The 26,345-nt window shown below is 50.2% G+C and overlaps 1 protein-coding gene across 1 annotated transcript; it reads right to left on the reverse strand.

Moving 5' to 3' along the window:
* Nucleotides 1-10,213: 10,213 nt before the first annotated feature.
* On the reverse strand, nt 10,214-16,843 carry IL37 (interleukin 37). Its single transcript, XM_079792573.1, has 6 exons — nt 16,731-16,843; nt 14,547-14,674; nt 13,322-13,384; nt 11,408-11,527; nt 10,946-11,085; nt 10,214-10,709 (listed from the first exon to the last, which is right to left on the reverse strand). The coding sequence occupies exons 2-6, from the start codon at nt 14,626-14,628 to the stop codon at nt 10,464-10,466; spliced, it is 651 nt and encodes a 216-aa protein (XP_079648699.1). The 5' UTR covers nt 14,629-14,674; nt 16,731-16,843; the 3' UTR covers nt 10,214-10,463.
* Nucleotides 16,844-26,345: the final 9,502 nt, after the last annotated feature.

The following is a 26,345-nucleotide window of genomic DNA, read 5'->3' on the forward strand; positions in this document are numbered from 1 at the left end:
TATTTAAAAGGTAGAAATAAATCAAACAACAGTGTAAAGAGAGAGAGAGAGAGAGAGAGGGGGGGGGGGGGAAATGAATTCAGTCATATGAGAACACCAGAAATATTTGCATCTAAGTTTTACAAAGAGAAAAAAATATTTTAAAAATATTTATGAAAGTCTGAAGTATAAATACCCAGATATTCCAATCCAAAGGCATGGATCCATGAAGAAGGAAGATGCTTAGTCCCTCTCCGTGGACTTGAGCCCAATCTCAGCAAGCTCAGGAGGGAATACCTCTTCCAGAGGAAGGACCTCTCCCCTGGTCTATACCCCAAATTCACAATTGGCTTAAGACAAGACTACTATTGGGAAAAAAGGAAAATCATTTTAATTCAAATAGTCAGGGTTAGACCACTGATGGTGTACTAGACAACATTATTTTCGAGACCCTGAACACAACCTGAGTTTTCATATAGAAAAAGAAAATTTTTCACTAGTCCTCTTCACTCTGATTTTGCATTTCCAAAAACGAAACTTTCACCTAAATGTGGTCAGTGTGTGTGTGTTTTTAATTCTTTGAATGTGATCAGTTTTAGCTTTATGACAACTTTTAGAATCTTCTATTTTCTCTCACCTCTGCCAAAACAGCCACTGTTCTGATTTCTATCATCATACGTTAGTTTTGCCTATTCTTGAAGTTCTTACAAATGAGATCATACAATATGAACCCCTTGTGTCTGGCCTAAGTTTCTGACATTCATCTAGTTGAATGTGTACCAGTTGTCGATCTTTTATTGCTGAGCAGTATTTCTTTGTATGAATATACCACCACTGGTTAATGGAAATTTCGGTTCTTTCCATCTTAGAGATATAGGAATTTTATTTGAGAGTTTGAACGTTTTTATTCAAGTCATTTTGTTCAATTTGCTTTTAAGTCACTCAAGTGAGGACAATCTTAGCAAAGTAAATGTCAACCAAATCAGCAACAAATATACACTTTTATGTATTCCTTTGTTTCTGTAGAAGCACATAACTTGTTGCAAAGATGATTAATCTGAGTTTTTATAAGTGAAACTCCACTGGGAAGTCCAGAAGAGTACATCCCAAGTGTGGTTAACCATCAGTGCTCCATAGGGTCCTTAGTCAAAATGTTTTTAATCCTCACTCAAGGATATTTTTCCATTGATTTTTAGAGAGTGGAAGGGAGGGAGGTAGGGAAGGAGGGAGGAGGAGGAGGAGGAGGAGGGGGAGAGAGAGAGACAGAGAGAGAGAGAGAGAGAGAGAGAGGGGTCACATTGATTGGTTGCTTCCCACACGCACCTTGACCCAGCTGGGCATCAAGCCTGCAACTGAGGTACGTGCCCTTGACCTGTAATCAAACCCATGACCTTTTGATCTGAGCGCTGATACTCTAACCACAGAACCAAACCCACTAGAACCTTAGTCAAATATTGGTTCTTTTTCTTTTCCTCTCCTGAAGATATCTTTTTCAATCCTCTCCTGAAGGTATGTTTTCATTGATTTTTTTTAGAGAGAGAGAGAGTTTTGCCTAATGTGATGTGGAATCTGCTTTTCTCTGCCATCCACCCATTTGGTCCTGTTGGGACATCCTGAAGCCAGGCAGACCTCACCAGTAGCCCTTCTGCTTCACCCTTTCTGCTTTCGTTACCCTGGTCCCAGACAGGCTTCTCCCTGATGACCCTTCCAAGTCAGGTATGACATTCTCCTACCCCTCTATAAAGCCACACTGTGAAGGAGCAGCCACAGCGTGACCACCCACAGGAGCCACAGTCACTCTGTGAGCCACGCTGTCACTCCATGGAACTTTCACGGTGTCTGACCCTGAAAAATCCACATCGGCTGACTCAAGTCAGGGACCTCCCTCACTGCAGTTTAAATGACAAAGAATAAGGATACATTATGATTATGAGATGCTAGAAGATCATTTAACCCAGGCCCTCCAGGGAGAAAGGTCTTGGATTTACACACCCAAACGGCAGAGCTTAGGGACCTAGCAGCCCAGCATTTCTTTGCAGTAAAGCTGTGGGTTCTGGTGAGGGCAAGTGGCCTAAGAGGCCAAACCATCCATTCCAGGGTACACATGTGCCAAGGCCCAGCCACAGCCGCGTTTGGCTCCAGTCTGGGTCTGGAACTGCCCCAGTGAATAGCCCTGGCCCAGGGGGATGTGGACAGCACTGGGTGCTGAGGGCCGTGCACAGAGAGGGCAGAGGATGCTGGGGTGTCCAGAAGAACCAGGTCTGAGTGCAGGTGTTCCAAACCCCCAACCTCACCTGCACTAAGGGACAACCCAAAGATAGGGGCTCTTCGGATGACTATTATTGTGGGGTCGTCTCAGCACTTGTGGGAGCAGCAATACGAGTATGAGCCTCAGAAGATATTCCCAAGACCTTCTTGGGACACTGGTTCCTCAGGTCCTTCTCTTGGATGGGGACCAGGAAGCCTGGCCCCACAGGAGGCCCTACACAGGACACCTGAGCCGCATCCTGGAAAAACCTTCCAGGCAGACTTGCTCTGTTTCTGCCATCATCTTGGTTCCACGTTCCCAACGCAAAATGCCTGGTGAAGCCACAGAAACCATCCCTGCTACAGAGGAGGAGTTGCCACAGTCCAGGCTGAGACAGGATCTAAAACAGAATCTGACAGTGATGAATCAGTACCAGAGCTCGAGGAACAAGATTCCACACAGGCAACCACACAAGCCCGGCTGTCGGTGCAGCTGAAATCAATGAAGAACCAGTCAGCAAAGCACAACAGATCCCGAGTGAAAAGAAGGCACCCAAGGCTATGTCCAAACTGGGTCTTCGACAGGTTACAGGAGCTACAAGGGTGACTATACGGAAATCTAGGCAGCCTCAGGGATGGGAGAGCAGGCCAATAACAGCATCTCCCTAGAAGTCCAAAGGGCAGGCGGGACTTTTGACCGAAATCACCCACAGCCCCCTAATGCTTGTGTCTCCTCACAGCATCCCTCACCCATTGGAGGTGAATGTTTGTTACAATCCCCACCATCTCCACCACCAAACATCTACTATCCCATCTGCTTTTGCCTGGGAGCAGAGGGCCCTGAGAAGTAGCCAGGCCCGCACAGGACCACAGGATGCGATGCAGAGCCAGCCTGGCAGGCCAACTCCCCCACTGACCCCAAAGCACAGGAAAGAGGGAGGGCTCCTGGTCAGGACTGCCCAGCTCTCCCCTGGCAAGGAAGTGCCTCCCCTGCACATCCTGTGGCTGAGTCACAGCTCGGCAGCCCCCGGGAGCAGTGGCGGCTCTGACAAAGCCTGAGTCATGTACCCGATGGGCACCAGGAGGCTCCAGCTTCCTTGGGGTGTGATGAACATAGGTGGGAAAGAAAGCCAGTTCCTCCTGCGGGAAGGTCCCGTGCGGCTCCGATGAAGAAATCTCACCTGAGCTCCCTGAGAAGTGAGCCCCACACCGAGCCCCAGGAGGAAGTAGGGTTGATGACAGACACTGGGTTTCTCAGACAGGGAAGCCTGAGCAGCCTCCCCTGGTGCAGTCTCCTGCCTGTCCCTCTGGGGCTGGGACTGGAATTGCCAGGCCCTGATGAAGGAGTCCATCTCCAGGGTCCTGGGAGCTGGCCCTCCACAGTCCCACAAAGGGGTTCCTGTGATTACAAATTTGGTTCAGTGCTTCAGGCCAACCATCCACTCCAGTGCTGCCACCCTGAATGGAGGGTCAGGCGGAAAGCCCCCTACCTTCACTCTTTCAGCCCCTCAGAGACGCAACACCATCTCCTTGGAGCCACGAGCACCGAGAACCACATTCCTAACCGAGGGAGGCCTGGCCCCTGGTGCCATCAGAATACAGTGGACTTCAAAACTGACTAAGTTCTAAAAGAGGTCGGCAATGATTTCTCCAAAAACTGAGTGGCTCCCACTTACCCCCCACCCTCTGCTCATTCACAATAAATGGTAACAGTTTATTTTTCTATCATGTTTGTTACAATCCCCACAACCTCCACCGCCAAACATCTACTATCCCATCTGATGAAGTCAAACATAGCAATTTCCTGAGGCCCAAGTCAACCTGACTAAAGTGAATGTCAGGAGGCAAATCAGAAGTACCTACAACTCCATACACACCTGTCTAGCTGGGGAGAAGAGTGCTGAGAATGAGACAGGAGCTTCAAGGTTAGCCCCACCATGAACCCCTCTTCCCAGCTCTGAAAAGAGCCTCCTTGCTCACCCCCTCATACTTTGCACCCCATCTCCTCTTTGATCTTGGCAGGACATGGCCCCTTCTTGTTGAGTCCCCAATCCCATTACATTTGGCTTCCAGCTTCTCTGTTCTCCTAAGAGACAGCATGATAATGAATTCAGACACATTCTGTTCAAAGCCAAGCTCAGCCAGTGTCCCTTTGCCCGAGTCCCCTCTGCCCAGCTAGCCAGCCTCTCCAGTATGCATCAGTCAACGTATCCCTTTCTTGGGATGCTCCCACAAGATAGCATGTCAAAGGCCCCACATTCCTTTTGTCTCTGTTTCAATCAGGATCCAGTCTGGAGAGCAGAAGCCCACGAGAAATTGCCAATGAAGAGAACTGAGCACAAGGATTTGGTTGCACGTATGTGAGAAGGCTAAGGAGTAAAGCCATGTTGTTGATGAATGCTGGATAGTAACAACTGCAGGAATGAAACAGGGAACAAAAGAGCCAGGAGCTCAAAGGAGGGACCTTGTAGGACTGATGTCCAGACCACAGGCGGGACCCTCGGCCACACTGATGCTTGGACACTGAAAATAGAGTGTACTGTGCTGGGTGCATGAGCCGCAGAGGCGGAGAGGAAGGGCCAGCCCAGGAGGCTCTCAGAGGGCCCAAGGGGCACAGCCCAGAGAGCTGTATCTTCATTGATTCAAGAGCCTTTGGGTGTAGCTTGAACTTTTCATGCTCAGATGAAGGTTGCAGAAGTCTGTGCATTATAGGGCTGTGTGTCCTCATTGTCTCAGCCCTTGTCCCACTTGATCCTGACCTTGCCCTAGCTTCCCGACATTCAGAGAATGCAGTCTTCCCAGATTCCCCAGAAGCTGGCATCCATTCTGAAGTCCCCAGTTTAAATTTTAGTATGAATAAATACCAGAAGAATTAGAGGGAACAGGGGTGATGGTGATTAGAGGGGAGAACTGAAACATTAGGATGGATAATTGAAGAACAGAGAGCCCATCCACTGAAGAAATGGACCATAACTTTGGTCTTGGGGTAGAAGGGATACCCTAGCTGTGTTTGAAAAGGCTTTCAATGTTTATGCTGGTTATAAAAAGGAAGGAACGTGGTTATGCTACATAAACATCACCAAGTTTGCTAGATTCTTTCTATTAATGCTTTATTTTCATGTAGAACAAGGAAAATTGTGTACATCATTAAGTGTGGCTTGAATTGACTACAAGCAAGTACTCATTAAGCCAGAGATCCTAGACATGGGAATAATTTTTAAGAGATCACTGAATCCAGATTCTAATTCTCAAGTTCTCCAATATTATCACCCATGCTTGCTTGGTCACATGCACTGCAAGCTTGCTCACTTCACCTGCTCAAGATATCATTGAGTTGAGGGACCATCCCTGGGAACCAGGTGAGGTGAGAAAGGTGACCATTCACCACTGGAATCTCCAGAATCTGTCATGGAGGCTCAGTCTCTATAATAACTTATTCTTGTAACCAAGCTGACAGTCACAACTAATAAAGTAGAAGGAATTATAAAGTAAGAGAAGTTATCTAGCCCCCACAGTTAACAACTACACAGAATCAAATTTATAGTAGAACTGGGCTTAGAATCTACAACTCCCAACCCCCAATCCTGTCATGGGGCTCACCAGTTCCCCTGGTACTTCTGAGAAGACCAATGCTACTGAAGCTCAGGTCCTACCCTGGGCCACCTGCAAGCAGGGATGGGGATCTGACCTGGGCATGACAACCGGTACCCACCTCTGTTCAACCAAGGGGGCAACGTGATGTGTGCTGTGAACCACGGAGAAGAGCATGTGCCATTTGAACTCCAGATGTTACCAGTGAGAGGATATAGCTGCAGCAAACCTCTGCCCCTTCCCAGGCATCAAGCCCATCGCATATGCCTTGCTTTCCTGTGGGCTGTACCATCACATCTTCCTGAAGCCAGTCTCTCCGTGAAACCCAAATTGTAGGGTATGAGCCAACGTCCTATTTAACCTCCTCTCCCTCATGTAAAAATGAAGGACAAATTAACAAAAATGACCCATAAATTACTCACCAAAATGGCAGAAGCATTAAAAGTATTAAGACAAAAGAACCCAACTCTACCAGACCAACATTTCCCTAAATTTAACAGCTTTTGACCAATTGGAGACTTACATGCAACCAAAAAACAAAAATAGCTAAAACCTTAATTGTTCAGCTCATGGTACAAAATTTAAGGAAGGGTTGTAGGTTTAATGCCTAAAGTTTAAAATTCCTGGACAAAGAGCCAATGACAGACAACTTTTGGCCTTTACTCAATGAGCCACATCACTCAAAATACACATGCTGTGAATGAGAAAGTGAGAAAATGAACACCGTGAACATTGTAGAACTTTGGACAAAATTCATCATGGAATGAAATTAAAAACTAAGGTACTTGGGAGAAAATATTTGTAATACATCTAACAAGCTAACAATTACTAGCCAACGTGTTAAAGTTGTTTAAACTCACCAATAAGGAAAATGCAAGTAATTCGATAGAAAAATGAGGAATAGATGTAAAAAACATTCCACTGAGAAGAAAATATAAATATCCAGTAAATAGAAGTGATTACAGTTATCTGTACTAGTAATTAGCAAAATTCAAATCAAAGCAATAATGAGATTCCGTTTCTGGCCATCAGGAAGCACAAATTAAAAAGGTTGTAGGCAATGTTGTGAGAAAACAGTCATAGTGTGGATGAGGAAACAGTTTCACAAAGCTATTACAAACCTAAAGTGTCCCTACCCGGTTTGGCTCAGTAGATAGAGCGTCCTCCCAAGGACTGAAGTGTCCTAGGTTTGATTCTGGTCAAGGGCACATGCCCAGGTTGTGGGCTTGATCCCCAATAGGGGCCATGTAGGAGGCAGCCAATCAATGATTCTCTCTCATCATTGATGTTTCTATCTCTCTCTCCCTCTCTCTTCCTCTCTGAAATCAATAAAAATATATATTTTTTAAAAAAGAACCTACATGTTAAGTAACTCTCCACTTCAAAAGCTGGGAAAATTCAATTCAAAGTGGATAAAACAAAAACAGTATTTAGACCATGTCATTGGAAGTCCGGAAGTGGTAGAGGATCAGGGTTGCTAATCTAATCATTATACGATGTCTGCAGGGATCAGCATTGTTCTAACTCTCTAAACCGACACTCATCACTTAAGACCAGGTTCTCCACGTCTGTAAGGCGTTACCTGTGGTGGTCAGAACTGCTCGCTCATTTACATTGTGCAAGAAAGAGATATCTCTTCCACATCAAAGCCTCCCATGCCTGTCTGAGCCAATTTGGGCGGCATGTTGTGTCAGTCGAGCTCTAGCAAGAAACGTGACGTTCAAACCTGGCAATTCGAGGTTAGTGCAATACGGGAGTCATTTACAAAAGTATAGGGAAACCCCAATACAGAGTGCGGAACCCAGGGCTAGTGACAATAGGATACTCCCCTTAGCACCAGGAGGCCTGAGGGGACACGAGGAGGGTGGTTACCAGATCAGAGAGAGCGCTGTGGAGAGGACTACTAGATAGGAGACAGGGTCTTCATCAGGAAAAGTAGTCATCCTGGGGTGACCCCACAGGAAAGTCACCAGGGATAAAAACCCCAACTTACTTCCCCCTCCCTCCAGGGTCCTTCCTGCGGATCTCGAAGGGTGATTGGAAGACCATCCAGCAGAGTCTGAGCCTTTACTCCTCAGGTTCTTCCTCCATGGGTCAGAGCTGTGTTCCCTCCTCCAAGCGAAATATAAAAGGACTTCTCAGGTCCAGGTTCTTCCTCCATGGTTACGAGATGTGTTCCGTACTCCAAGCGAAATATCAAAGGGCATCAGCTTTATGTTCATTCACCTACTGAAGGGCAGCTCGATGGCTTCCAGGTTTGGGCCATGATTAATAAAGCTACTATAAAGATTTGTTTGCAAATGTTTGTGTGGAGTGCCATTGCTGTATCATATGCCAAGACTGTGTTTAGCTTTGTTAAAAACAAACTGCCAGACTGTCTCCAACGTGGCTAGAACGTGTTGCACCCCCACCAGCAATAGTTAAGAGTTCCCACTGTACCACATCCTCACCGGCATTTGGTATTGTCAGTATTCTGGATTTGGGCCATGCTGATAGGTACATCGTGCTATCCCCTTGCTTTTTAATTTTCATTTTCCTGATGACATAGGATGTGAAGCATCTTTCATATGCATATCTCCTTTGGTGAAGTGTCTTGTTCAATTTTTTTGGCCCAGTTTTGGGTTGTTTGTTCTTATATGAACGAGTTTTAAGAGATCTTTGTATATTTTAAGTTTCATACCTTCTTTGTACTTTGGTTAATATGCCTACCAGAAAATTTTAAATTCCCTACATGGCTCACATTTGCACCTCACGTTATGCTTACGTTGGACACTAGTCTAAGAGTGAACTGTGGGGCCAGAAAGACCCAGGAACAGTGTGTGCTGAAGGGCCCAGCTACCCTCCCAGCTGCCCTCCCAGCCTGTGAGAATGGGGCAGGGGCTGAGAGACAGGGCAAAGCACATTTTGATGTGACACGTTTAACACACTGATTTTCGAAACCCCAAAAACAAAACATTGAGTTCCCAGCTTTTTAAAGTTACTTACCAAGGAATATGTGCAGCTGGCCTGCTCATCTGATGGCTCGGCTTCTCCACATTTCTAACCCCCAGACCCGGTGCTGTGGAGCTCAAGCCACTATGTGTCACCTCGATCCCCCTGCTGCCAATTATTGGTACGCTTGCCTCCAACCCTCACTAATTCAGGCCATCCTGCTCACTTCAGTCAGACAGAGTTTTCCAGAATACACATCTGCTCTTGCACTGTTCTCTAAAACCTTCAATGGTCCCTATTGCTGAGGCAATAAAGTGCAAGCTCTTAGGCGTGTGCCCTGGCTAGGGACAGGGGCACACTCACAGGGTGTGAGGGAGTGTGCGCAAAAGTGCAGGCCGGTCCAGAGAAATCCTGGGAGATGGAGAAGGACCAGCTGCCACGCTGAAGTCCATCACCTCCTCCATACGGGAAGGGGCAGGGGGTGGGCCGTGACGGGGTAGGAGAGGGCTGGAGCTAGCGAGGGGGGGCTACTCTAACCTAACTCTCCCCTTTCTCTGATCTCCTGTGGCCTGAGCACAACCCGGAGACAGGACAAGAGACCTTGGAAGCTGGCCACAGGGTCAGTCTCACAGGTGTAGGGCACCCTACCTGAGGCTCGGGGGCACACATCACCTGGATTCCTGCCAGCCCATAACTGTCTGCCCTGCTCCAGACTGTTCACCTTCCTCTCCTTCACACCACTCCCCTGAGTACAGCCCTCCACACTGTCTACCCTGAAAGCTCTGTAGTGAGACCCCCAAGACCTGTTATGAGCTGATGCTGCTCACCTCCTTGCTCACTCCTTCCTCACCTTAGGTTCACAAATGAAAGTGTTTGGCTCATTGCAAACCCCTTAAAGAACTGTCCTCATGGGTCCTGCTGCAGAGAGGACCCAGCTGCCAGGGCATCCAGAGACCTTGAATCACCTTTACTACCACCTGCCCTGGGGCTGTGCAGCCATCAGCTCTGCCTTCTGTGACCAGCAGAGGGCGCCATGACGCCGAGAGACATTGAGTGACCATGAGTGACAGCCTGAGAGCCCACACCAGGGCCAAGCTGCTAAGCTAAGTAAGCTCTGTCGTTTCCCACTGGCTGACCGCTTTCATAACCAGGAAATCGTGCTTTTCAAACTTCTTTTTTACCACAGTGCACTCTTGGAAATACATTTTACCTTACAGTTCAGTGCACATGTACATGTATATTTATTACCAACTTCTAATATTAACCTGCCAAAATCTAGTGACTAAAGCCATTTCATAGTGAAGTAAATGCAAAAAATAGTTTGACAAAATCAAATTTAGTTGATTAATTAAAGTAAACTTTTGGTCTTTGTACCTTCAGCAAATTAGTTTTTAATAGTTTGTTTTTACATGACTGACACATTTATTTTGTAACATACTCAAATCTTTATTGACTACATGAAAGTATTTAGTAGGAAATACATGAAATGCACATTGGTACATTTTTTTCACCACATGCTTAATTTTTGTGGATTTTCAGCGCAACTTACTGGGAAATGTTCTTTTAAATGCAGATGACAAAAATTATGAAGATCTGACTATGTGAAGCAGTAAAGACCTACCCTCTCCTTAAAGTGAAGCATTTAACTTTCTGGTATTACTTCTTTATTTTCTGAGCAGCTGAATGCAAACTAGAAAGTTATCAAGATTCGTGTCCTACTCGCTGACCTCACTGGGGCTTGTTGGAGCTTTGCTGACTGCTATAAATGCAAAGTCGGTGATCTCCTCTCTCCCAAGCTTGTCTGTCATTCTGACAGGTTCATTCTCATGGCCGGTGCTGATGAACCAGCCCTTGTGGGCCGCAGACTCCAGTGTGTTCCGGCAGCCCCTTTTCCTCCTGTAGAAGGTGAAGCCCTTCAAATCTTCTGTGGCTGAGTCAGACAGCCAGGCCAGCTTCTTCTTCTGTGAGGTAGAAGGGAGTGGTCAGCAGCACAGCCTCTGACCAGGGAAACCTCAGCCATGGGATCTTGGAGCTCAGAGCCAAGGAGGGCCAGCAGCTCTCTCACCGGCTTTCCCCAGAGGGGCTCCTGTGGCACCGGCCAAGAGGAGAAGCATAGTGGGGAGCGAGGGACACTGCCGGGCCTGGCCTTCCCCTTTGGGGTGGCTGAGAGGACAGGACACTGGGTGGGAATGCTCACCTTCAGCTGGAGGGCCGGCCGGCCTTTCTTCTTGTCCATCTCACAGCAAAGACAGAGCTCTCCTTTTGACACAGCCAGGAAAACGGGGTTTCCCTTGTCACCCGCTGAGCTCATGGGAGAGGCTAAGACATAGAAGGTCTCTGGGAAAAGACAGTCACAAAAAGCAGGGTCGTTCTCATATCAGGGATGAGCCTTCTGTCTGTGGGGCTGCAGGCTCTTTCACTCGGTGCAAGCCTTCTCCTCCCGCACAGACCAGAAAGACCCCCCTCAGATCTTGTACCCTCACAGACCCTCCACTCCACCACTGCATTCCTAGCAGTCCCCGGGGCGCCTCTGCCCACTGCCTGCCCCCTGCTGGAACTGGAGGTGTCCTCCTACAGCCTGAGTTGAGCCCCAGCTGGAAGGACTTGGCGGACAGAAAACAGCAGAGAGAGAGAGAGAGAGAGAAAGAGTCAGAGTCACCTGGGCGTGTGAAGGGTTTTTTGTGAACTGCTATGAGTGTCTCAGAATCCAGCACCAATACTTTTTGGTCCCGGTCGTAAAAGGTAAATGTCTGTGGTTCTTGGTTCTTGACTTTTGGATCTAGATGAATATAACCAGATGTCAACACTTCACATTGAAAATGGAAAACTCAATCCTTCTTAGGCCACGGGGAGGGTCCCAGCCCAGACCCCTCCTGCTTGTGGGCTCAGAGATCAGCCCTCTGAAGACCTCCCCACCCCACTCTCTCTGCCTTGCTCCAGACCAGCGATTCAGCACATGTGTGAGCACATGGGTTCCCAATTTTGACACATGGGTTCAACTCCGAGCTCTGTGAGTTACTGCTCCAGCACATAGCAGACGTCACTTAATCTCTCCAACCTCCATGTCCTCCTGTGTAAAATGGGGTAAGAATAGCACCTACCTCGAAGGGGTGTTGACAGGATTAAAATGTTACACAAATGAACGACACTTAGCCAGGTGTCTGAGTATGGAAAGAACTCAGGGAGCTGTTAATCATTATTATGTTCATCGTTATTCTTCTTAACCCCTCTGCTGCACCCAGCAGTGCCTGGGGGAAACCCATCCTGTCACTGGCCTGGCCATGAAGGGGCAGTGAAGGGTGCGAGGTGGAGGCAGGAAGCACAGGAGGCCACATCGTGAGACCAGCTGGCCCTGCAGGCCCTTAGAAAGAGACAGGGCTTGAGCCTGGCCTTCCAAGAACCTCCCTGAATGGGCAGGACGAGCCGCAGCCATGGCCAGGGCACGTCCCCAGGGCAGGGCTCCTGAGAGAGCGTTCAGGCCAGCCCTGCCTGCAGATACCCTCCCCTCTTGGCCGCTGACTGCGCAGGTGGCCCGCCCTCTGCGGGGCTCAGGCATTTGATGGGTGGAGGCAGGCGCCCAAGGTGGGCCAATGGATAGTGGTTGTGAAATGTCAGACAGGGCAGTACAGTAACCACTGCACCGAGTGATGCTATCGTGTAACTATCTGTGACGGTAATTACACCCAGAGATGAACTCGGAGGCCTCACTCTCCTCCCATTAGTAAGACTGTCTGTCTCCTCTTGTCCTGGGAACAGGGACTCTTCCTGTGACACTGGCTCTCTGTCGCCTCCTCCTTGGAGCCCTCCTCAGCCCCTCTGCGTGGAGGGTTCCCCCCTGGGCGGTCACAGTCCTCTGCAGGCACACCTGTGGCACAGGGCTGGTGTCCCTGACTCGTCTCCCTACAGCACTGGGAGGTCCTGAGTGCAGGTACCTGTCTGGCCTGGCACAGTCCTCCTGGGCCCCAGCCTAGTGCCCCAAGGGTCATGGACACTCGGTGCTTATGACAGGGTAGGTGGCCCAGGCCAGACCCTAAGTAACTCCAATGACCAGGGGTCATGTGAGGTCCGGGGGTCACATGAGGTTCAGGGGTCACAGCCCGGCTTACACTAGAATCTCCCCAGGAGCTTCTTTCTGCCCTTCTCCCCTCCGACCCCCCACCCCCAGACATTCTGAGTTCATGGGACTTATGCAGGTTGATTCAGAATCATGAAACCAGATAAACTCTAAACCAGGGGTCCTCAAACTATGGCCTACGGGCCACATGCGGCCCGCCGAGGACATTTATCCAGCCCGCCGGGTTTTTTGCCGCCGCTGCCTGTCATGCTTAGCACCCCGGGCCCGCAGTGCGCATGTGTGGAATGTGCGCTGCACTCTCCGACTCCCCTCCCTCTCTCTGAGGGACAGTGAACTGGCCCCCTGTTTAAAAAGTTTGAGGACCCCTGCTAAACCTTCCAACTTCTCAAACATTAACCCCCGCACCTATAGGTGTCCCCCGTCTCTGGTTCTCCCCTTCCCCTGAGAGAGCCCTGAGGTACCCTCCCCACCCCACCCTGTCCAGGCCCTGGGCCGTACCTGCATTGGCCAAGCTGAGGGAGGTGAGGCTCGGGCCGGGCTCCAGGGCGCCGTGGGTTGGGTCTGGAATGAGAGACAGTGAGGTGGGGTATTTCAGGGGCCAGGAGCACCAGCGGCCATTTAATACCTTACTTGTTTGTGTGTGTTTTCAGCAACACTGAGAAGAGAGGCAGTGGTGACATTAAAAAATAACTTTTCTGGTCGAAAATGCTGGGGAACAGAGGTGAACTGGAGCTGAGTGCAGAACCCGCCATAGAACATGCACAGCTCAGGGCAGAGCATCCCTCACCAAGTCTGAGGAGCGCCCGCCGGGAGGAACCAGACTCAGGACGCACGGGGCTGCGGGAGAAGAGCCGGCCTGTGCTCTGCAAACAGGATCTGCCAGCCTGGCTCTGCCACCACTCAGCCACCGCTGGCAGTCTGACACTGCCCGGAGCTGCGTGTCCCCACGTGCCCCCACGTGTCCCCGGCTCAGGAAGCCCCAGGCTTCCGAGAAGCAGAGGGCACTGACGACAGAGGCAGCGCAGGACACGGCTCAGTGTTGTCGCTCCAAGTTCCCCGTGCCCAGCCCTGCCCAGCGCCCACTCCCCGCACTGCAGGGCAGAGTGAGTGGAAGCTGCCCGCAGCCCTGTGCCAGGAGTGGGCCTGGGTGTTGACCTCCCTGTTGTTACCCTTAGTGGACCCGCAGTTGTCAGACCAACGTCCTGATTTTAGCTCCGAACTGTGACGGCCACGTGTGAGGGATGTGCTCAGGGATGTGGCCTCTGGTGTGTTCTGGGCCCCTCCCCTCACACTCACTCACTGGACGGCCATGGGGTTCAGCGTTTTGCTTTTAATGTCTCCCTTGAGCCAGTGCCCAGTGCTTCCTCCGGGAGTGCTCAGAGGTGCTGGGTCACTGCCCACCCAGATGCAGAGACCCCACGCAGGCCCCTCCACGGCTGGGCTGGGCAGGCAGGAGCACAGGTGCCAGTGGAGGGTTCAAAATCACCCCATGGCAATGGTGAGTCAGGACGTCACGCCCCAAGCTGCTGATAAAGTTGGCCCATTTATCCACCACCAGCTGCTCCGGTCGCCTGCGACTAAGCTTCATCTCCCCTTGAGGATTTCTGTCCTCGAATTCACTCATGCAGGGGTGAATCCCTGAGGCAGGGGCTTGTACACAGCTCCTCGCGGGGGTGGGGTGGGGGGTTGAGGGGGTGGGGGCGGATCTTCACAAGCACCTCACCTTCGGCGCTGCCCTGGCCTCTGACCCCTTCCCCATCTGCAGAGTCCACCTGCACTCCTATGCTCTGCTCCTGGAAGGACATCGTCAGGGTGATGAAATGACCCAGAGCCTGGGATGAAAGGCAGGACCTGAGGGGACAGGAAGGACACTGTCATGGCACCTGACCTAGGACACCTTGCCAATGCCCTGCGTGTGCAGCAGGCCGCCGGCCGCCCTCTCTGCCCAGAACGGTTGGCGGTGTTGGGGCGGCCTTGCCCAGCTGACCGTGCTCTTCCCTCCGGTGTTCCTTTGATTTCCGCCCCTACAAAGTGACGCTTTCCAACCTGTGGGTCACAATACCATTTTTATGGATCTTGACAACATTTTATAAAAATGACATAGACAGTTCAAACTGCATTGCTCGAATCCCAGGGCTGGCAAACTATAGTCCATAGGCCAAGTCATCCCACTCCTGTTTTGTATTGTTTTGTTTTGTTTTGTTTTGTTTTGTTTTGTTTTGTTTTGTTTTGTTTGAGAGAAAGAGAGAGGAAGGGAGATATAAAAACATCAAGTTGTTGTTCCACTTACACATTCATTGGTTGATTCTTATATGTGCCCTGACTGGGGATCTACCCCACAATTTTGACATATTGGGATGACACTCTAACTACCCCAGCCAGGGCCCACTCTTGTTTTTTAAATAAAGTTTTATTGGAACACAGGCATCTGTATGTCATCTGTGACTGCTCTCCAGCTACACAGCAGAGATGAGTATTCAAGGATAGGTAGTAAAGCCTATAATGCTGACTGTCCCAACCTTTACAGAAAAAAATCACACACATACACACACACACACCCAACCTCCTCGCAGTCGAATCTTTGCAAAGAAAGGCAGTTTCTTTGCAGCCTCTTGTCATGGAAAACGGAGCCTCCAAACTCTCCCAGGAGGCTCAGCTCCTGCTGTGTTAAGGAGGCTGACACAGGAGACCCCTCTTCCCCAATATCATGCATCACTTCTCACTCAGTTCACACAGAATCTTCCCCAGTGTCAGCTCAGGGCAGCACTGTGAGGGCAGAGGCAAGAATTCTTGTTCTTGAAAACCTTCAAGATGAAAAGTTTTCAAGAAGAAAACCTTGAGCGACTTCTCAAGGGCCACACCACTTTTAAGATTGCAGAGGGGGCCTGGCCAGTGTGGCACCATGGGCTGGGTGTCCTTCCATGCACCAGAAGGTTGCCGGTTCATATTCCCAGTCAGGGCACATGCCCAAATTGTGAGCTTGATCCCTGGTAAGAGGTGGCCGATCAATGTTTCTCTCTCTCTCCCTCTCCCTTCCTCTATCTCTCAAAAATCAATAAAAATATATTTTTTAAAACATTGTAGATGGTCAATTTACGTGGAAAACCAAACCTCCAAGAATGCCTTCAGCGTGTGACAGAGGGAAGTAAATGGTTTCGCAAAAAATAAACATGAAAAGGAAGGGCTCCAGGGCCCGGCATCCAGGACTGTGGAGAAAGCTGAGGATGGTCACTGAGGCCCTGGGGTGGGGGGGCGCCTGGAGGAGCTTTAAGGGATGCACAGGTATCCACTATTTGATTTTATGTTTGATTTCTGTCTGCATCCCCTGAACCCACAAAGCACAATTACCTTTGCAGTTTGGGGGGTAAATAAGGGACACAGAGAAGAAGGCAGAGAATTTAGCAGCCACGGGCCACCAGACAAGAGGTGTCTAGCAGAAATGTGGGTGCCCAAATATGTGCTGCTGGGGGAGAACAGGGTGATGCCCAGGAGGGAGGCCCCCGGTGTCCCTGAGAGCTGCTTATGGGGGCCACCTACATCAACATTGGTGCAAGTGGGGTCCACAAGGCTCCCTAAAGAAGCAGGGTGTTAGGCACATGAGATCCTCTCTTGCCACCTAGGGACACTCAAACTATGGGGGCCCAGTATCTCTTTCTGAAGTCCCGTACTTCCCCAACTTGGAAATCAGTTCAGCCTTCAGACCAGGTAGCAGCATCTCCCTAAGGTGTCCTAAGCTCTGTGTTGGCCTGGCCTTGCAACAAGGCCCTGCTCCTTGGGGAAGCCATCCTAGGAGACAGTGAGTGTCTGCTGGGCTGAAACAGCAGAGGGGGCGGGGAGAGCATCTGGTTCCCTATCTTGTCTGTTGGCCTCTTGTGCCGGGGAGGGGGGGGTGGTGAGGACCACCTACCTGGATCCCCTCGATCTGTGGCTCTGTCTTGGGCCCCTGGAGCTCTGTCCTCAGAATCTCTGACGTGGCGGAACCAGGCTTTACCCTTAGTATGAATAAAGTTTGGGAGTATATATACAAAAGGCACAGCAACATTCCTTTAGCCAATGATAACAGCATCTTAGGTTATCAGTCGTCATCGCCTGCCATTTTGCAATGTGTGCGCATAAGCAAAATTCCTAAGGGCAGTGCCACCTCTGCCAAGAACTGGGCCACCTCCCTTCAACACATTTCAAGGTGCTCAAGACAGATGGTGGGGCTGCCCATGTACGCCCACAACAGAGGGGTGGGGACGAGACCTGAGGGGAAGAAAGGGAGACACAAGATGGTCAGGCAGTGGCCCGGTGCCGCAAAGTCCCTGCCCTCACGTGGGTTCTTTGCCCCAGTCCCAGGTACAACGCCCACATTGCCGAGAAAAAGGCCCTCCTGGCATCTCTCCTCCAGATGCACTCCAGGACATCACCGACACCTCCCTCCACCTTTCCTTCAGTGGGGATGTGCAAAGCTCCCCCAACGACCAGCTTCTCTCTCCAGCCCACAGGGTGTTCCCGTGTGCTTTGCATTGCATTTGCTCCTGTCCAGTCACAAGTATGGCTGAGCCTCACAACACCAAAACCAGCAGTCAATTCAGATCAAAGTCCACACAACCAAGTAAGATCACAGCTTCTGGGCACCACCACCAGCACCACCAAATGCGGGAACAAAGCAACACCCACAGTCCTGGCCACGTGTGCTCGCACCTGCTGGGCCTGGACCCAGCCCAGGGCTTTCTGTCTTCATTTTCTTGATCCTCTGACGATCCGCTGGGAGGCGCTGTCCTCATTGCTTTCCAGACAAAAGACAGAGTAGTTTAAGGGGTTAAGCAATTAACTTCTGATCACACACTTAGTTCCAATAGCACAGGACTAGAGCACACGCCTTTATGAGGATGTGGTGGTTCCATCCCTTAAATGGCCTCTCCTTCTATGGTTTTCCATGCACACATCTACATACATGCAAACAGAAAAATGTTCTGTAGATCTGTAGATCCTTTTGTAACATGCCTTTCCTACTAACAATGCATCTTGCTTTTTCTACTCAATATGATACCCCGGGTCGTTTCATGTGATCAATACTGTTCTACAACAGGATTTTTTATCGCTGCAATTTACTTCATTCTTCAGCTAAAGGCCTGGAAAAAGGTTATTCCCTTGAGAGCTGGAATTAAAATCTCTATTTTGTCTGTTAAATTCATAAGAAAGATCTTTGGAGAATTTCTTCATAAACCTTTGGGATGGGAAAGAGAGGGTGAAGGAAAAGATGAAGGAAAAGCAAAGTCAAGACTATTGCTAAACTGCCTCCCAGGCAGGTACTCCTGTTCCCAGGGCCCAGGAGGAGATGGGGTGAGAGGAGCCCTGTAGGGTCTGCAGGAATTAGGCCTATGGAGACCCTGCCCCGGGCTCCAGAGGGAGGGAGTGGAGAGGGAGGTCACCTTAGCAAGGGGGTGTGATGTCGTGGGTGTGGAGCACTCACTGCAAAGTTCCTGTAGTGCCCCCACCATACAACCTCAGTAAACCTGGTAATCTGGTCACCATTGATGCACAACAGGATGTTCTCTGATTGCTCATTTGCGTTTTTATTTGTTGGAGGTTGAGGAAGAGGACAAGGGTTACCTGTGGATAAACCTTATTACACTAATCTCTGAACATTCGGGTCTTAATGTTTACACTGTTATATACAACTAGAGGCCTGGTGCACAAAATTCATGCACGGGGAGGGGGGTGTCCCTCAGCTCAGCCTGCACCCTCTCCGATCTGGGACCCCTCTAGGGATGTCCGATTCCCCTTTTAGGCCCAATCCCACTGGGATCAGGCCTAAACAGACAGTCAGACATCCCTCTCACAATCCAGGACTGCTGGCTCCCAACTGCTTGCCTGCCTGCCTTCCTGACTGCGCCTAATTGCTTCTGCCTGCCAGCCTGATCACCCCCTAACCACTCCCCTGCCAGCCTGATTAATGCCTAACTGCTCCCCTGCCAGCCTGTTTGCCCCTAACTGCCCTCCCCTGCAGGCCTGGTCACCCCTAACTGCCCTCCCCTGTAGGCCTGGTCCCCCCGAACTGCTCTCCCCTGTAGGCGTGGGTCCCTCCCAACTGCCCTTCCCTTCAGACCTGGTCGCTCCCAACTTCCCTCCTCTGCCGGCTTGGTCACCCCTAACTGCCCTCCCCTTCAGGCTTGAATGCCCCCAACTGCCCTCCCTTGCAGGCCTGGTCCCTCCCAACTGCCCTACCCTGCTGGCCTGATCTCCCACAACTGCCCTCCCTTGCAGACCTGGTCCCTCTCAACTGCCTTCCCCTGCTGGCCATCTTGTGGTGGCCATCTTGTGTCCACATGGGGGCAGCCATCTTGTGTGCTGGAGTGATGGTCAATCTGCATATTACTCTTTTATTAGATAGGATAGAGGCCTGGTGCACTGGTGGGGGCCGGCTGGTTTGCCCTGAAGGATGTCCCAGATCAGGGTGGGGGTTCCCTTGGGATGTGGGGAGGCCTGGGCAAGGGGCCTGTGGTGGTTTACAGGCCGGCCACACCCCCTGCGACCCAAGTGGAGGCCCTGGTATCTGGGGTTTATTTATCTTCTACAATTGAAACTTTGTAGCCTGGAGTGGAGCCAAGCCTTCTGCTTGCTCCATGGTGGCAACCATTTCTGTTGGGATTTATGTATTTTCTATAATTGAAACTTTGTAGCCTTAAGCGGAGGCCTGGGCCGGCCAGGGTGTGCAGAAACCTTGGCTTCCTCCATGACCAGGGGCAACCCTAGCCTAAACTGAACATCAGCTCTTTCCAGCTCCGTGGGTGCCACCATTTCTGTTTGGATTTATGTATCTTCTATAATTGAAACTTTGTAGCCTTGAGTGGAGGCCTAGGCCGGCAAGGGAAGGCGGAAAGCTTGGCTTCCTCCATTGCCGGGGAAACCCAAGCCTCCCTCCTGCTCTCTGTGGCTGTAGCCATCTTGGTTGGGTTTATTTGCATATTTACTCCTGATTGGCTGGTGGGCATGGCCTGTGGGCATGGCTTGTGGGTGTAGTGGAGTGATGGTTAATTTGTATATTACTCTTTTATTAGATAGGATGCCATGCTAAATATGCTTGGTATTAAACCTTTGCATACATCACTGACTATGTTCCTGGGATAAATTCCTAGAAGTGTAATTGCTGGGTCAAAGCATATACATATCTTCCTTACATACTTTTAAAATTTTTGCATCACACAATGAATTTTAAAATTTTTTATTTGTTGATTTTAAAGAGAGAGGAAGGAAGAGAGAGAGAGAGAGAGAGAGAGAGAGAGAGAGATTTGTTGTTCCTTATTTGTGTATTCATTGGTTGATTCTTTTATGTGCCCTAACCAGGGATCAAACCTGAAATCTTAACTTATTGGGACAACATTCTAACCAACTGAGCTAACTGGCCAGGACTTAGAGACTTTTAAGGAATCTAATTTAATAAATCTTTTTTTCACTTATCTAACCACTCCTTAACCACTTATAGAGCCATCACCATTCAGACTTTTTGACATGCAATATTTTTCTGCCTGTGTGTGTATTTGGTGCATTTTTTTTTGTGTGTGTATGGGGGTGTTTATATGCTTTATGTGTATATACTTTGTGTACATGTATGTTTTCATAGTGTTTATGTCTTTTATGTGTATGTGTGTTGTATTTTTGTGTTTATATTATTGTGTGCTGTGTGTTTTGTGGTTGTATATGTTTTGTGTATATGTTATATGTGTATTGTATATGCCAGTGATGGCGAACCTATGACACGTGTGTCAGCACTGACACGCGTAGCCATTTCTGATGACACGCGGCCGCATGCCGAGGATGAAACATTTGCTGCTCCTGAGGATGAAACATTTGCGACTAGAGTCTTGGAGTTAGTTTTTTCCTCTAAGTGACACACTACCCAAGTTATGCTCAGTTTTTTGGCGAAGTTTGACACACCAAGCTCAAAAGATTGCCCATCACTGGTATATGCTATGGGTATTTTGTGTGTGTTGTGTGTGTGCATGTCCTATTGGTGTGTGCATGTTTTTTTTAAATATATTTTTATTGATTTCAGAGAGGAAGGAAGAGGGAGATGGAAACATCAATGATGAGAGAGGATCATTGATCTGCTGACTCCTGCACACCCCACACTGGGGATCAAGCCTGCAATCTAGGCATGTGCCTGACTGGGAATTAAACCTTGACCTCCTGGTTCATGAGACAATGCTCAACCACTGAGCCACACTAGCCAGGCGGTGTGTGCCTGTTTTTATGTGTATGTTTTGGGGGCAGCCTTCCCTTCCTCGGTGTGTGTACAGCACAGACAGGGCTCAGTGTAAATGAACACCAGGTTCATTTCCATATCAGGTTTCCCAGGCTTTGGGCCAAATGCAAGTGCGCAGAATTACAAGGTCCATTTCGGACCAGCCGCACGATCAGGGTGCAGAAGCTGATGGGACATCCTGCCATCATTTCCTGAGAACTATGAAGTAGCCAGCTACACGGCTGCTGGCCCGGGGACACCAGCCATCCTTGCTGCCGCTCTGTGACACTCTGAGGCCACTGCCCCACTGAGGGGTCCCACCTGCAAACGCACCATAGGCTGTGAGTATTAACAGAGACAGGGGACACTCTGAAAAGAATGTTCACAAATTTCTCTTCCTGGGATTTCTAAGGGCACCTCACCCCCGACTACAAGCACATTTTAAAATGCTGTCACTATAGAATGTCTTCGGATGTCATCCCTGTCATAAGCACCGAGTGTCCATGACCCTTGGGGCATTACGCTGGGGCCCAGGAGGACTGTGCCAGGCCAGACAGGTACCTGCACTCAGGACCTCCCAGTGCTGTAGGGAGACGAGTCAGGGACACCAGCCCTGTGCCACAGGTGTGCCTGCAGAGGACTGTGACCGCCCAGGGGGGAACCCTCCATGCAGAGGGGCTGAGGAGGGCTCCAGGGAGGAGGCGACAGAGAGCCAGTGTCACAGAAAGAGTCCCTGTTCCCAGGACAAGAGGAGACAGACAGTCTTACTGATGGGAGGAGAGTGAGGCCTCTGAGTTCATCTCTGGGTGTAATTACCGTCACAGATAGTTACACGATAGCATCACTCGGTGCAGTGGTTACTGTACTGCCCTGTCTGACATTTCACAACCACTATCTATTGGCCCACCTTGGGCGCCTGCCTCCACCCATCAAATGCCTGAGCTCCGCAGAGGGCGGGCCACCTGCGCAGTCAGAGGCCCAGTGGGAAGGGTGTCTGTGGGCAGGGCTGGCCTGAACACTCTCTCAGGAGCCCTGCCCTGGGGACATGCCCTGGCCATGGCTGCGGCTCGTCCTGCCCTTTCAGGGAGGTTCTTCGAAGGCCAGGCTCAAGCCCTGCTGCTTTCTGACGGGCCTGCAGGGCCAGCTGATCTCATGATGTGGCCTCCTGTGCTTCCTGTCTCCACCTCGCACCCTTCACTGCCTCTTCATGGCCCGGCCAGTGCCAGGATGTGTCCCACTGCTGCCCCAGGAGAGGGCACAGGATGGAGGCTTAAGCAGAAGAAGATCTACAACAACAATAATAAACAATTTATTGATCTTTTCTCCATGGTCCAGGCACCTTGCTAAATATTTTTCACTAAATAACTTTTTTAATTCTTTGAGCAACCCTATCTGGTCAGCCCTGCGACCACCCTCATTTCATGGAGGAGGAAACGGAGGGGGAAGAATTTAGAAAGTGTTCTGGGTCCCACACTAGCGCAGGCAGACCCCCCTCGGGGGTGCTGCGGGTGCGGGTTCGGTCACCAACCACCACAATAAAGTGAGTATCACAAGGAAGCCGTGTAATCGTTTGCTGGTGGCAGGTTTTGCCTTCAATTGTACAAACACAACATCTGTGAAGTGCGATGAAATGGGGTCCGCCTCGTGTGAGAGGGCGCAGGTTTGAGCCCACGTCTGCCTAACTCCAGAGCCCAGGAGCTGAGAAGGCAGGTCTCAAGCCTTTCACTAAACTGCGGAGCGACGGAGGTGAGATGCTGCCACATGCTGGTCATATGGACCCCGGTTCTGATGACAACCAAAGTCCCACAACATTCAGTGTTTAGGTCAGGTAGCAGAAGCTCTGGTCCTGAGCAGGGGACATTTCAAAGCCACTCTGCAAACAGCCCGGAGAAGCCAGACGGGCATTGTCCTGCCCTGTCGGTGGGGGGAGAAGGGGCAGCCCCACCCCTGAGCGGTCTGTCTCCTGCTTCTCCTGTGGGTCCCTGAGCGCCTTCTCTGGGCTAGGGGTTGGGTGGAAGGACTGGGAAGATTCCTGCTCTGAGTGTCTTTCTAGGAAGACCCAGACCTTTAGAGAGAGAGTGATAGGAGCGCGATCAGAGACGTGGGCCAGTGGGATGCGCAGCAGCGAAGGGGACTCAGGGACTCAACCCCAGAGCCCTGGGGAGGGGCTGTAGGCCCCACAGCTCTGAGGAAGGCCCCCACGCCAGGGACTGGCCTTGTTGACGAGAGTTGCTTTCCTGAGGCAGCTCTGTATTTAACCTCACACTTGGCTCAGCCCATGGGGTTAGGAAGTGTGTGGTGTCTAAGAGGGAGCCCCATCTCTGCTGTGATGGGATGAGGGACAGCCCAGCCTGGAGCTGATGCGGTACACTCAAGAAATACGCTCCCAGCGTCCCAGCACGGAGGGCATTCCCCGGGGGCCTGGCAAAGTGCGAATGGGGAGAATCGTCCTCTCCTTTCTCCGCTTGCTCCCATGACCCAGAAGACAGAAGGTCTGCCATCCGGGTTGTTGGGGGCCCCTTCTCAGTCTATGGCTCCTCCCTTCTTGCTGACTGGGGGCCACGAAGCCTCACGTGTTGGTGCATGCTCCTCCTGGAAGGTCACGGGGTGTTCACATGGTGAGGGCCCACTGTCCTGGGGGGACACCTGCTGGGCAGACACAATGCTCAGCAGGGCAGCTAGTCCGAGGCATGGGCCCGGTCGGGTAAGTGATGGGAAGCCCAACTGAGCGGAAGTTCTGCAACCCAAGGTCAAGAGCTGGAGGCTGACTCCTCCATCCTGTGTCACACAGAGGCTTCCCCTCTCGGATCTGCCCAGGCGTGCACAGCAGGACGGCGGCAGGGCGCACTGTCCTCTCCAGAACCAGCCACGCCGAGGCTGGGCAGTGCTGGGAAACTGACCCGTTGTGGACGCCCAGAGGAGACTTTCCGTCGGTGTCCAGTGTCCGGTGTCCGGAGCACAGGCCTGAGGGAGCAGGAGAAGCTATGTGTCTGTGAGCATTCGGCAGGTAAGATGGGAGTCGGTCCCACCCAGACAGCAAGCCAGGCCCAGCAGGTGGGAGGGACAAGGAATCTGGGTCAGATGATGTCGCACACCCAGCTGGGTATTACCCAGCATCTGAGAGGCCATCAGCAGGTGGCAGGGGCCTCAGAAGACCCGTAACTTCTAAGGGGCCACAGAACAGTGAGCAGGACAGAATCAGATTAGGACATGGAGTCAGAAGGTGAGAAAATGACGGGATGTCATATTTGCTATAAAAGCTTTAGAAGCCAGTGAAGAGATGGCTGCAATCCCATAATCATTGCCATTAACAAACATCTCCTGACCGTCTGTCTCTCTTTCAACCTCCCACTTCCCACCATTGTCTATACTATAGGCAAATGTTTGACGTGTATTCCACAGACGGTATGTACGGTATTCCATACACGTCCATGAAGGCAGATGTATTCATCTCATTGGGAGGATGTTTTTTATAAAATCTGAATGTCTTTTTAGAGTTTGGGGATTGGAGCATGTGGCTGTATTACCTATCCAACTTTTTAAAAACAATAACAATGAATGCAAATTCTCAGATCTCATCTTGGAGATTCTGGTTGAGCAGATCCAGGGTTAAGCCCAGAATGTGCATATTTACAAAGCTCCCCAAGCAATTCTGGTGCAGGTGGTTCCAGATCGCACTTTGAGGATTATCACCTCTTCCTGACATGTTTTCTTTGAAACACAGTAACATGCATGACACAGCTAAGAGCTATTTGGGGTGACTGGGCCCCAGCAACTGTATGAACAGTGCGGAGTGTAGCCTCACATCCAGACCACAGTCAGCATTCTGCTGCAACCAAGAAAGGAAATGTCTCCTGGAACATGGGCAAGCACAGCAGCAGGGCTGTGAGGCAGGGCAGGGGGAGCTTCCCTGAGGACGGGACTCTTGAACTAAGATCTGAAGAGGACATGGTTTTTAACTAACCAAAGAGGGGGTGGGGGGATCCTTTGGGGTCATAATTACTTCTGTTCTTAATATTAGAATGAGCAGCAGTAGAGTAAAGGTAGAGTAATGATGACCCCCTAGGAGCCTGGCAGGTCAGGGCTCAAGTACCTCATCTGTGGGACTTTAATCTCCACATTTTCTTCCCGTGGGAGAGGAGAAGGGCCACTGCCCCAGAGGCACATCGAGCTCATGGCACCCCTTCCTTCATCCCCACCCCCTCCTCAGGCATCCATAAACCCAGTGTCCTGGTGGTGAATAAGACAGATTGCTCATGAAGGTCTACATACAAGATGAAGCTTTTGGGCATGCCCTGGGCATTCTACCACTCTGAATTCCTTCCCTGGAAATTTGAAATTTTGAGCTGACTTCTGATCTTTAAACAGCCAAGAGCATCCCTGAGACTCTGTTCTGTTCCTCACACAGTGGCCATGCCATCCCCATCTCCACCCCACTCTTACCTGAAAAGAACAGACAGGAAAAAAAGGCTTATCTTATTCTTTTCCTCATTGATCCCTGAATTATGCTGGGCCTGCAATGCACCAAGGTAGGAGCTATGAAGTGAAGGAGTCATGAGCTCTTCTCAGTATCTCAAAATTTCAGAAAAAACACACACATATTTAACCACATGAAGGCCTTCCCAGTTAACCCAGGAATTTGGGTCTGTCTGCTTTTATTAGTAGATGGAATTACCTCAATTCTGTGCTGTGATTTGATAATCTTGTACTGCGCAAAAGTTGTAATTGACCATTGAATGGCTTTAGTAGGTGATTTAAAACATTAACTAATTCTTGTTTAGTAGATGCAGTTTATTTATAAAAATCCATCAAAAATTCGCTGTGGGGTTGGAGAGGTTCTCAGTGGTGCAAAGATCAGGAACCCTGACATAGCAGAGAGATTGGTTGTGAATCCTGGCTCCATCTGCAGCTTTGTGACCTGGCTCACCTCAGCTTTGCTCATCCCAATTCCTCCTGTTGTAAAGTAAGATCATATTGGCCAACTCTGGCAGCTGTTAAAATCAGAGGTACAGCACAGAGCACAGGGCCTGAGGCAAGTGGGGAGTCCACAGGTGTTCTGATGAGGACGACTATGAGGATGGTGAAGATGGTGATGACGATGAAGGTGGTCGTGATGAAGATGGATGGTAACAATGATGATGGTGGTGCTGATGAAGAAGGTTGCCAGGGCTGACTGGCAGACCCTGAACCACAGATGAATGGATTACTCTAACGTATGTTTCTGTGAAAGAGATGGCTAAGGCACTACTTGGCTATCACCACCAAGTACCCTGTTTGCCTTCCTCCTTTGGC

This window comes from Cnephaeus nilssonii (assembly GCF_951640355.1).
Source record: "Cnephaeus nilssonii genome assembly, chromosome: 15".
Lineage (NCBI taxonomy): Eukaryota > Metazoa > Chordata > Mammalia > Chiroptera > Vespertilionidae > Cnephaeus > Cnephaeus nilssonii.

What these genes read in the sequence shown, in the direction of transcription:
- IL37 (XM_079792573.1), bottom strand. Translation starts at nt 14,628, where the DNA reads ATGTCCTTCCAGGAGCAGAGCATAGGAGTGCAGGTGGACTCTGCAGAT. An exon ending in AGGCCAGGGCAGCGCCGAAG is followed by an intron (nt 13,385 to 14,546) that starts GTGAGGTGCTTG and finishes CTCTCATTCCAG; the next exon opens with ACCCAACCCACGGCGCCCTG. An exon ending in CCTCAGCTTGGCCAATGCAG is followed by an intron (nt 11,528 to 13,321) that starts GTACGGCCCAGG and finishes ATATTCATCTAG; the next exon opens with ATCCAAAAGTCAAGAACCAA.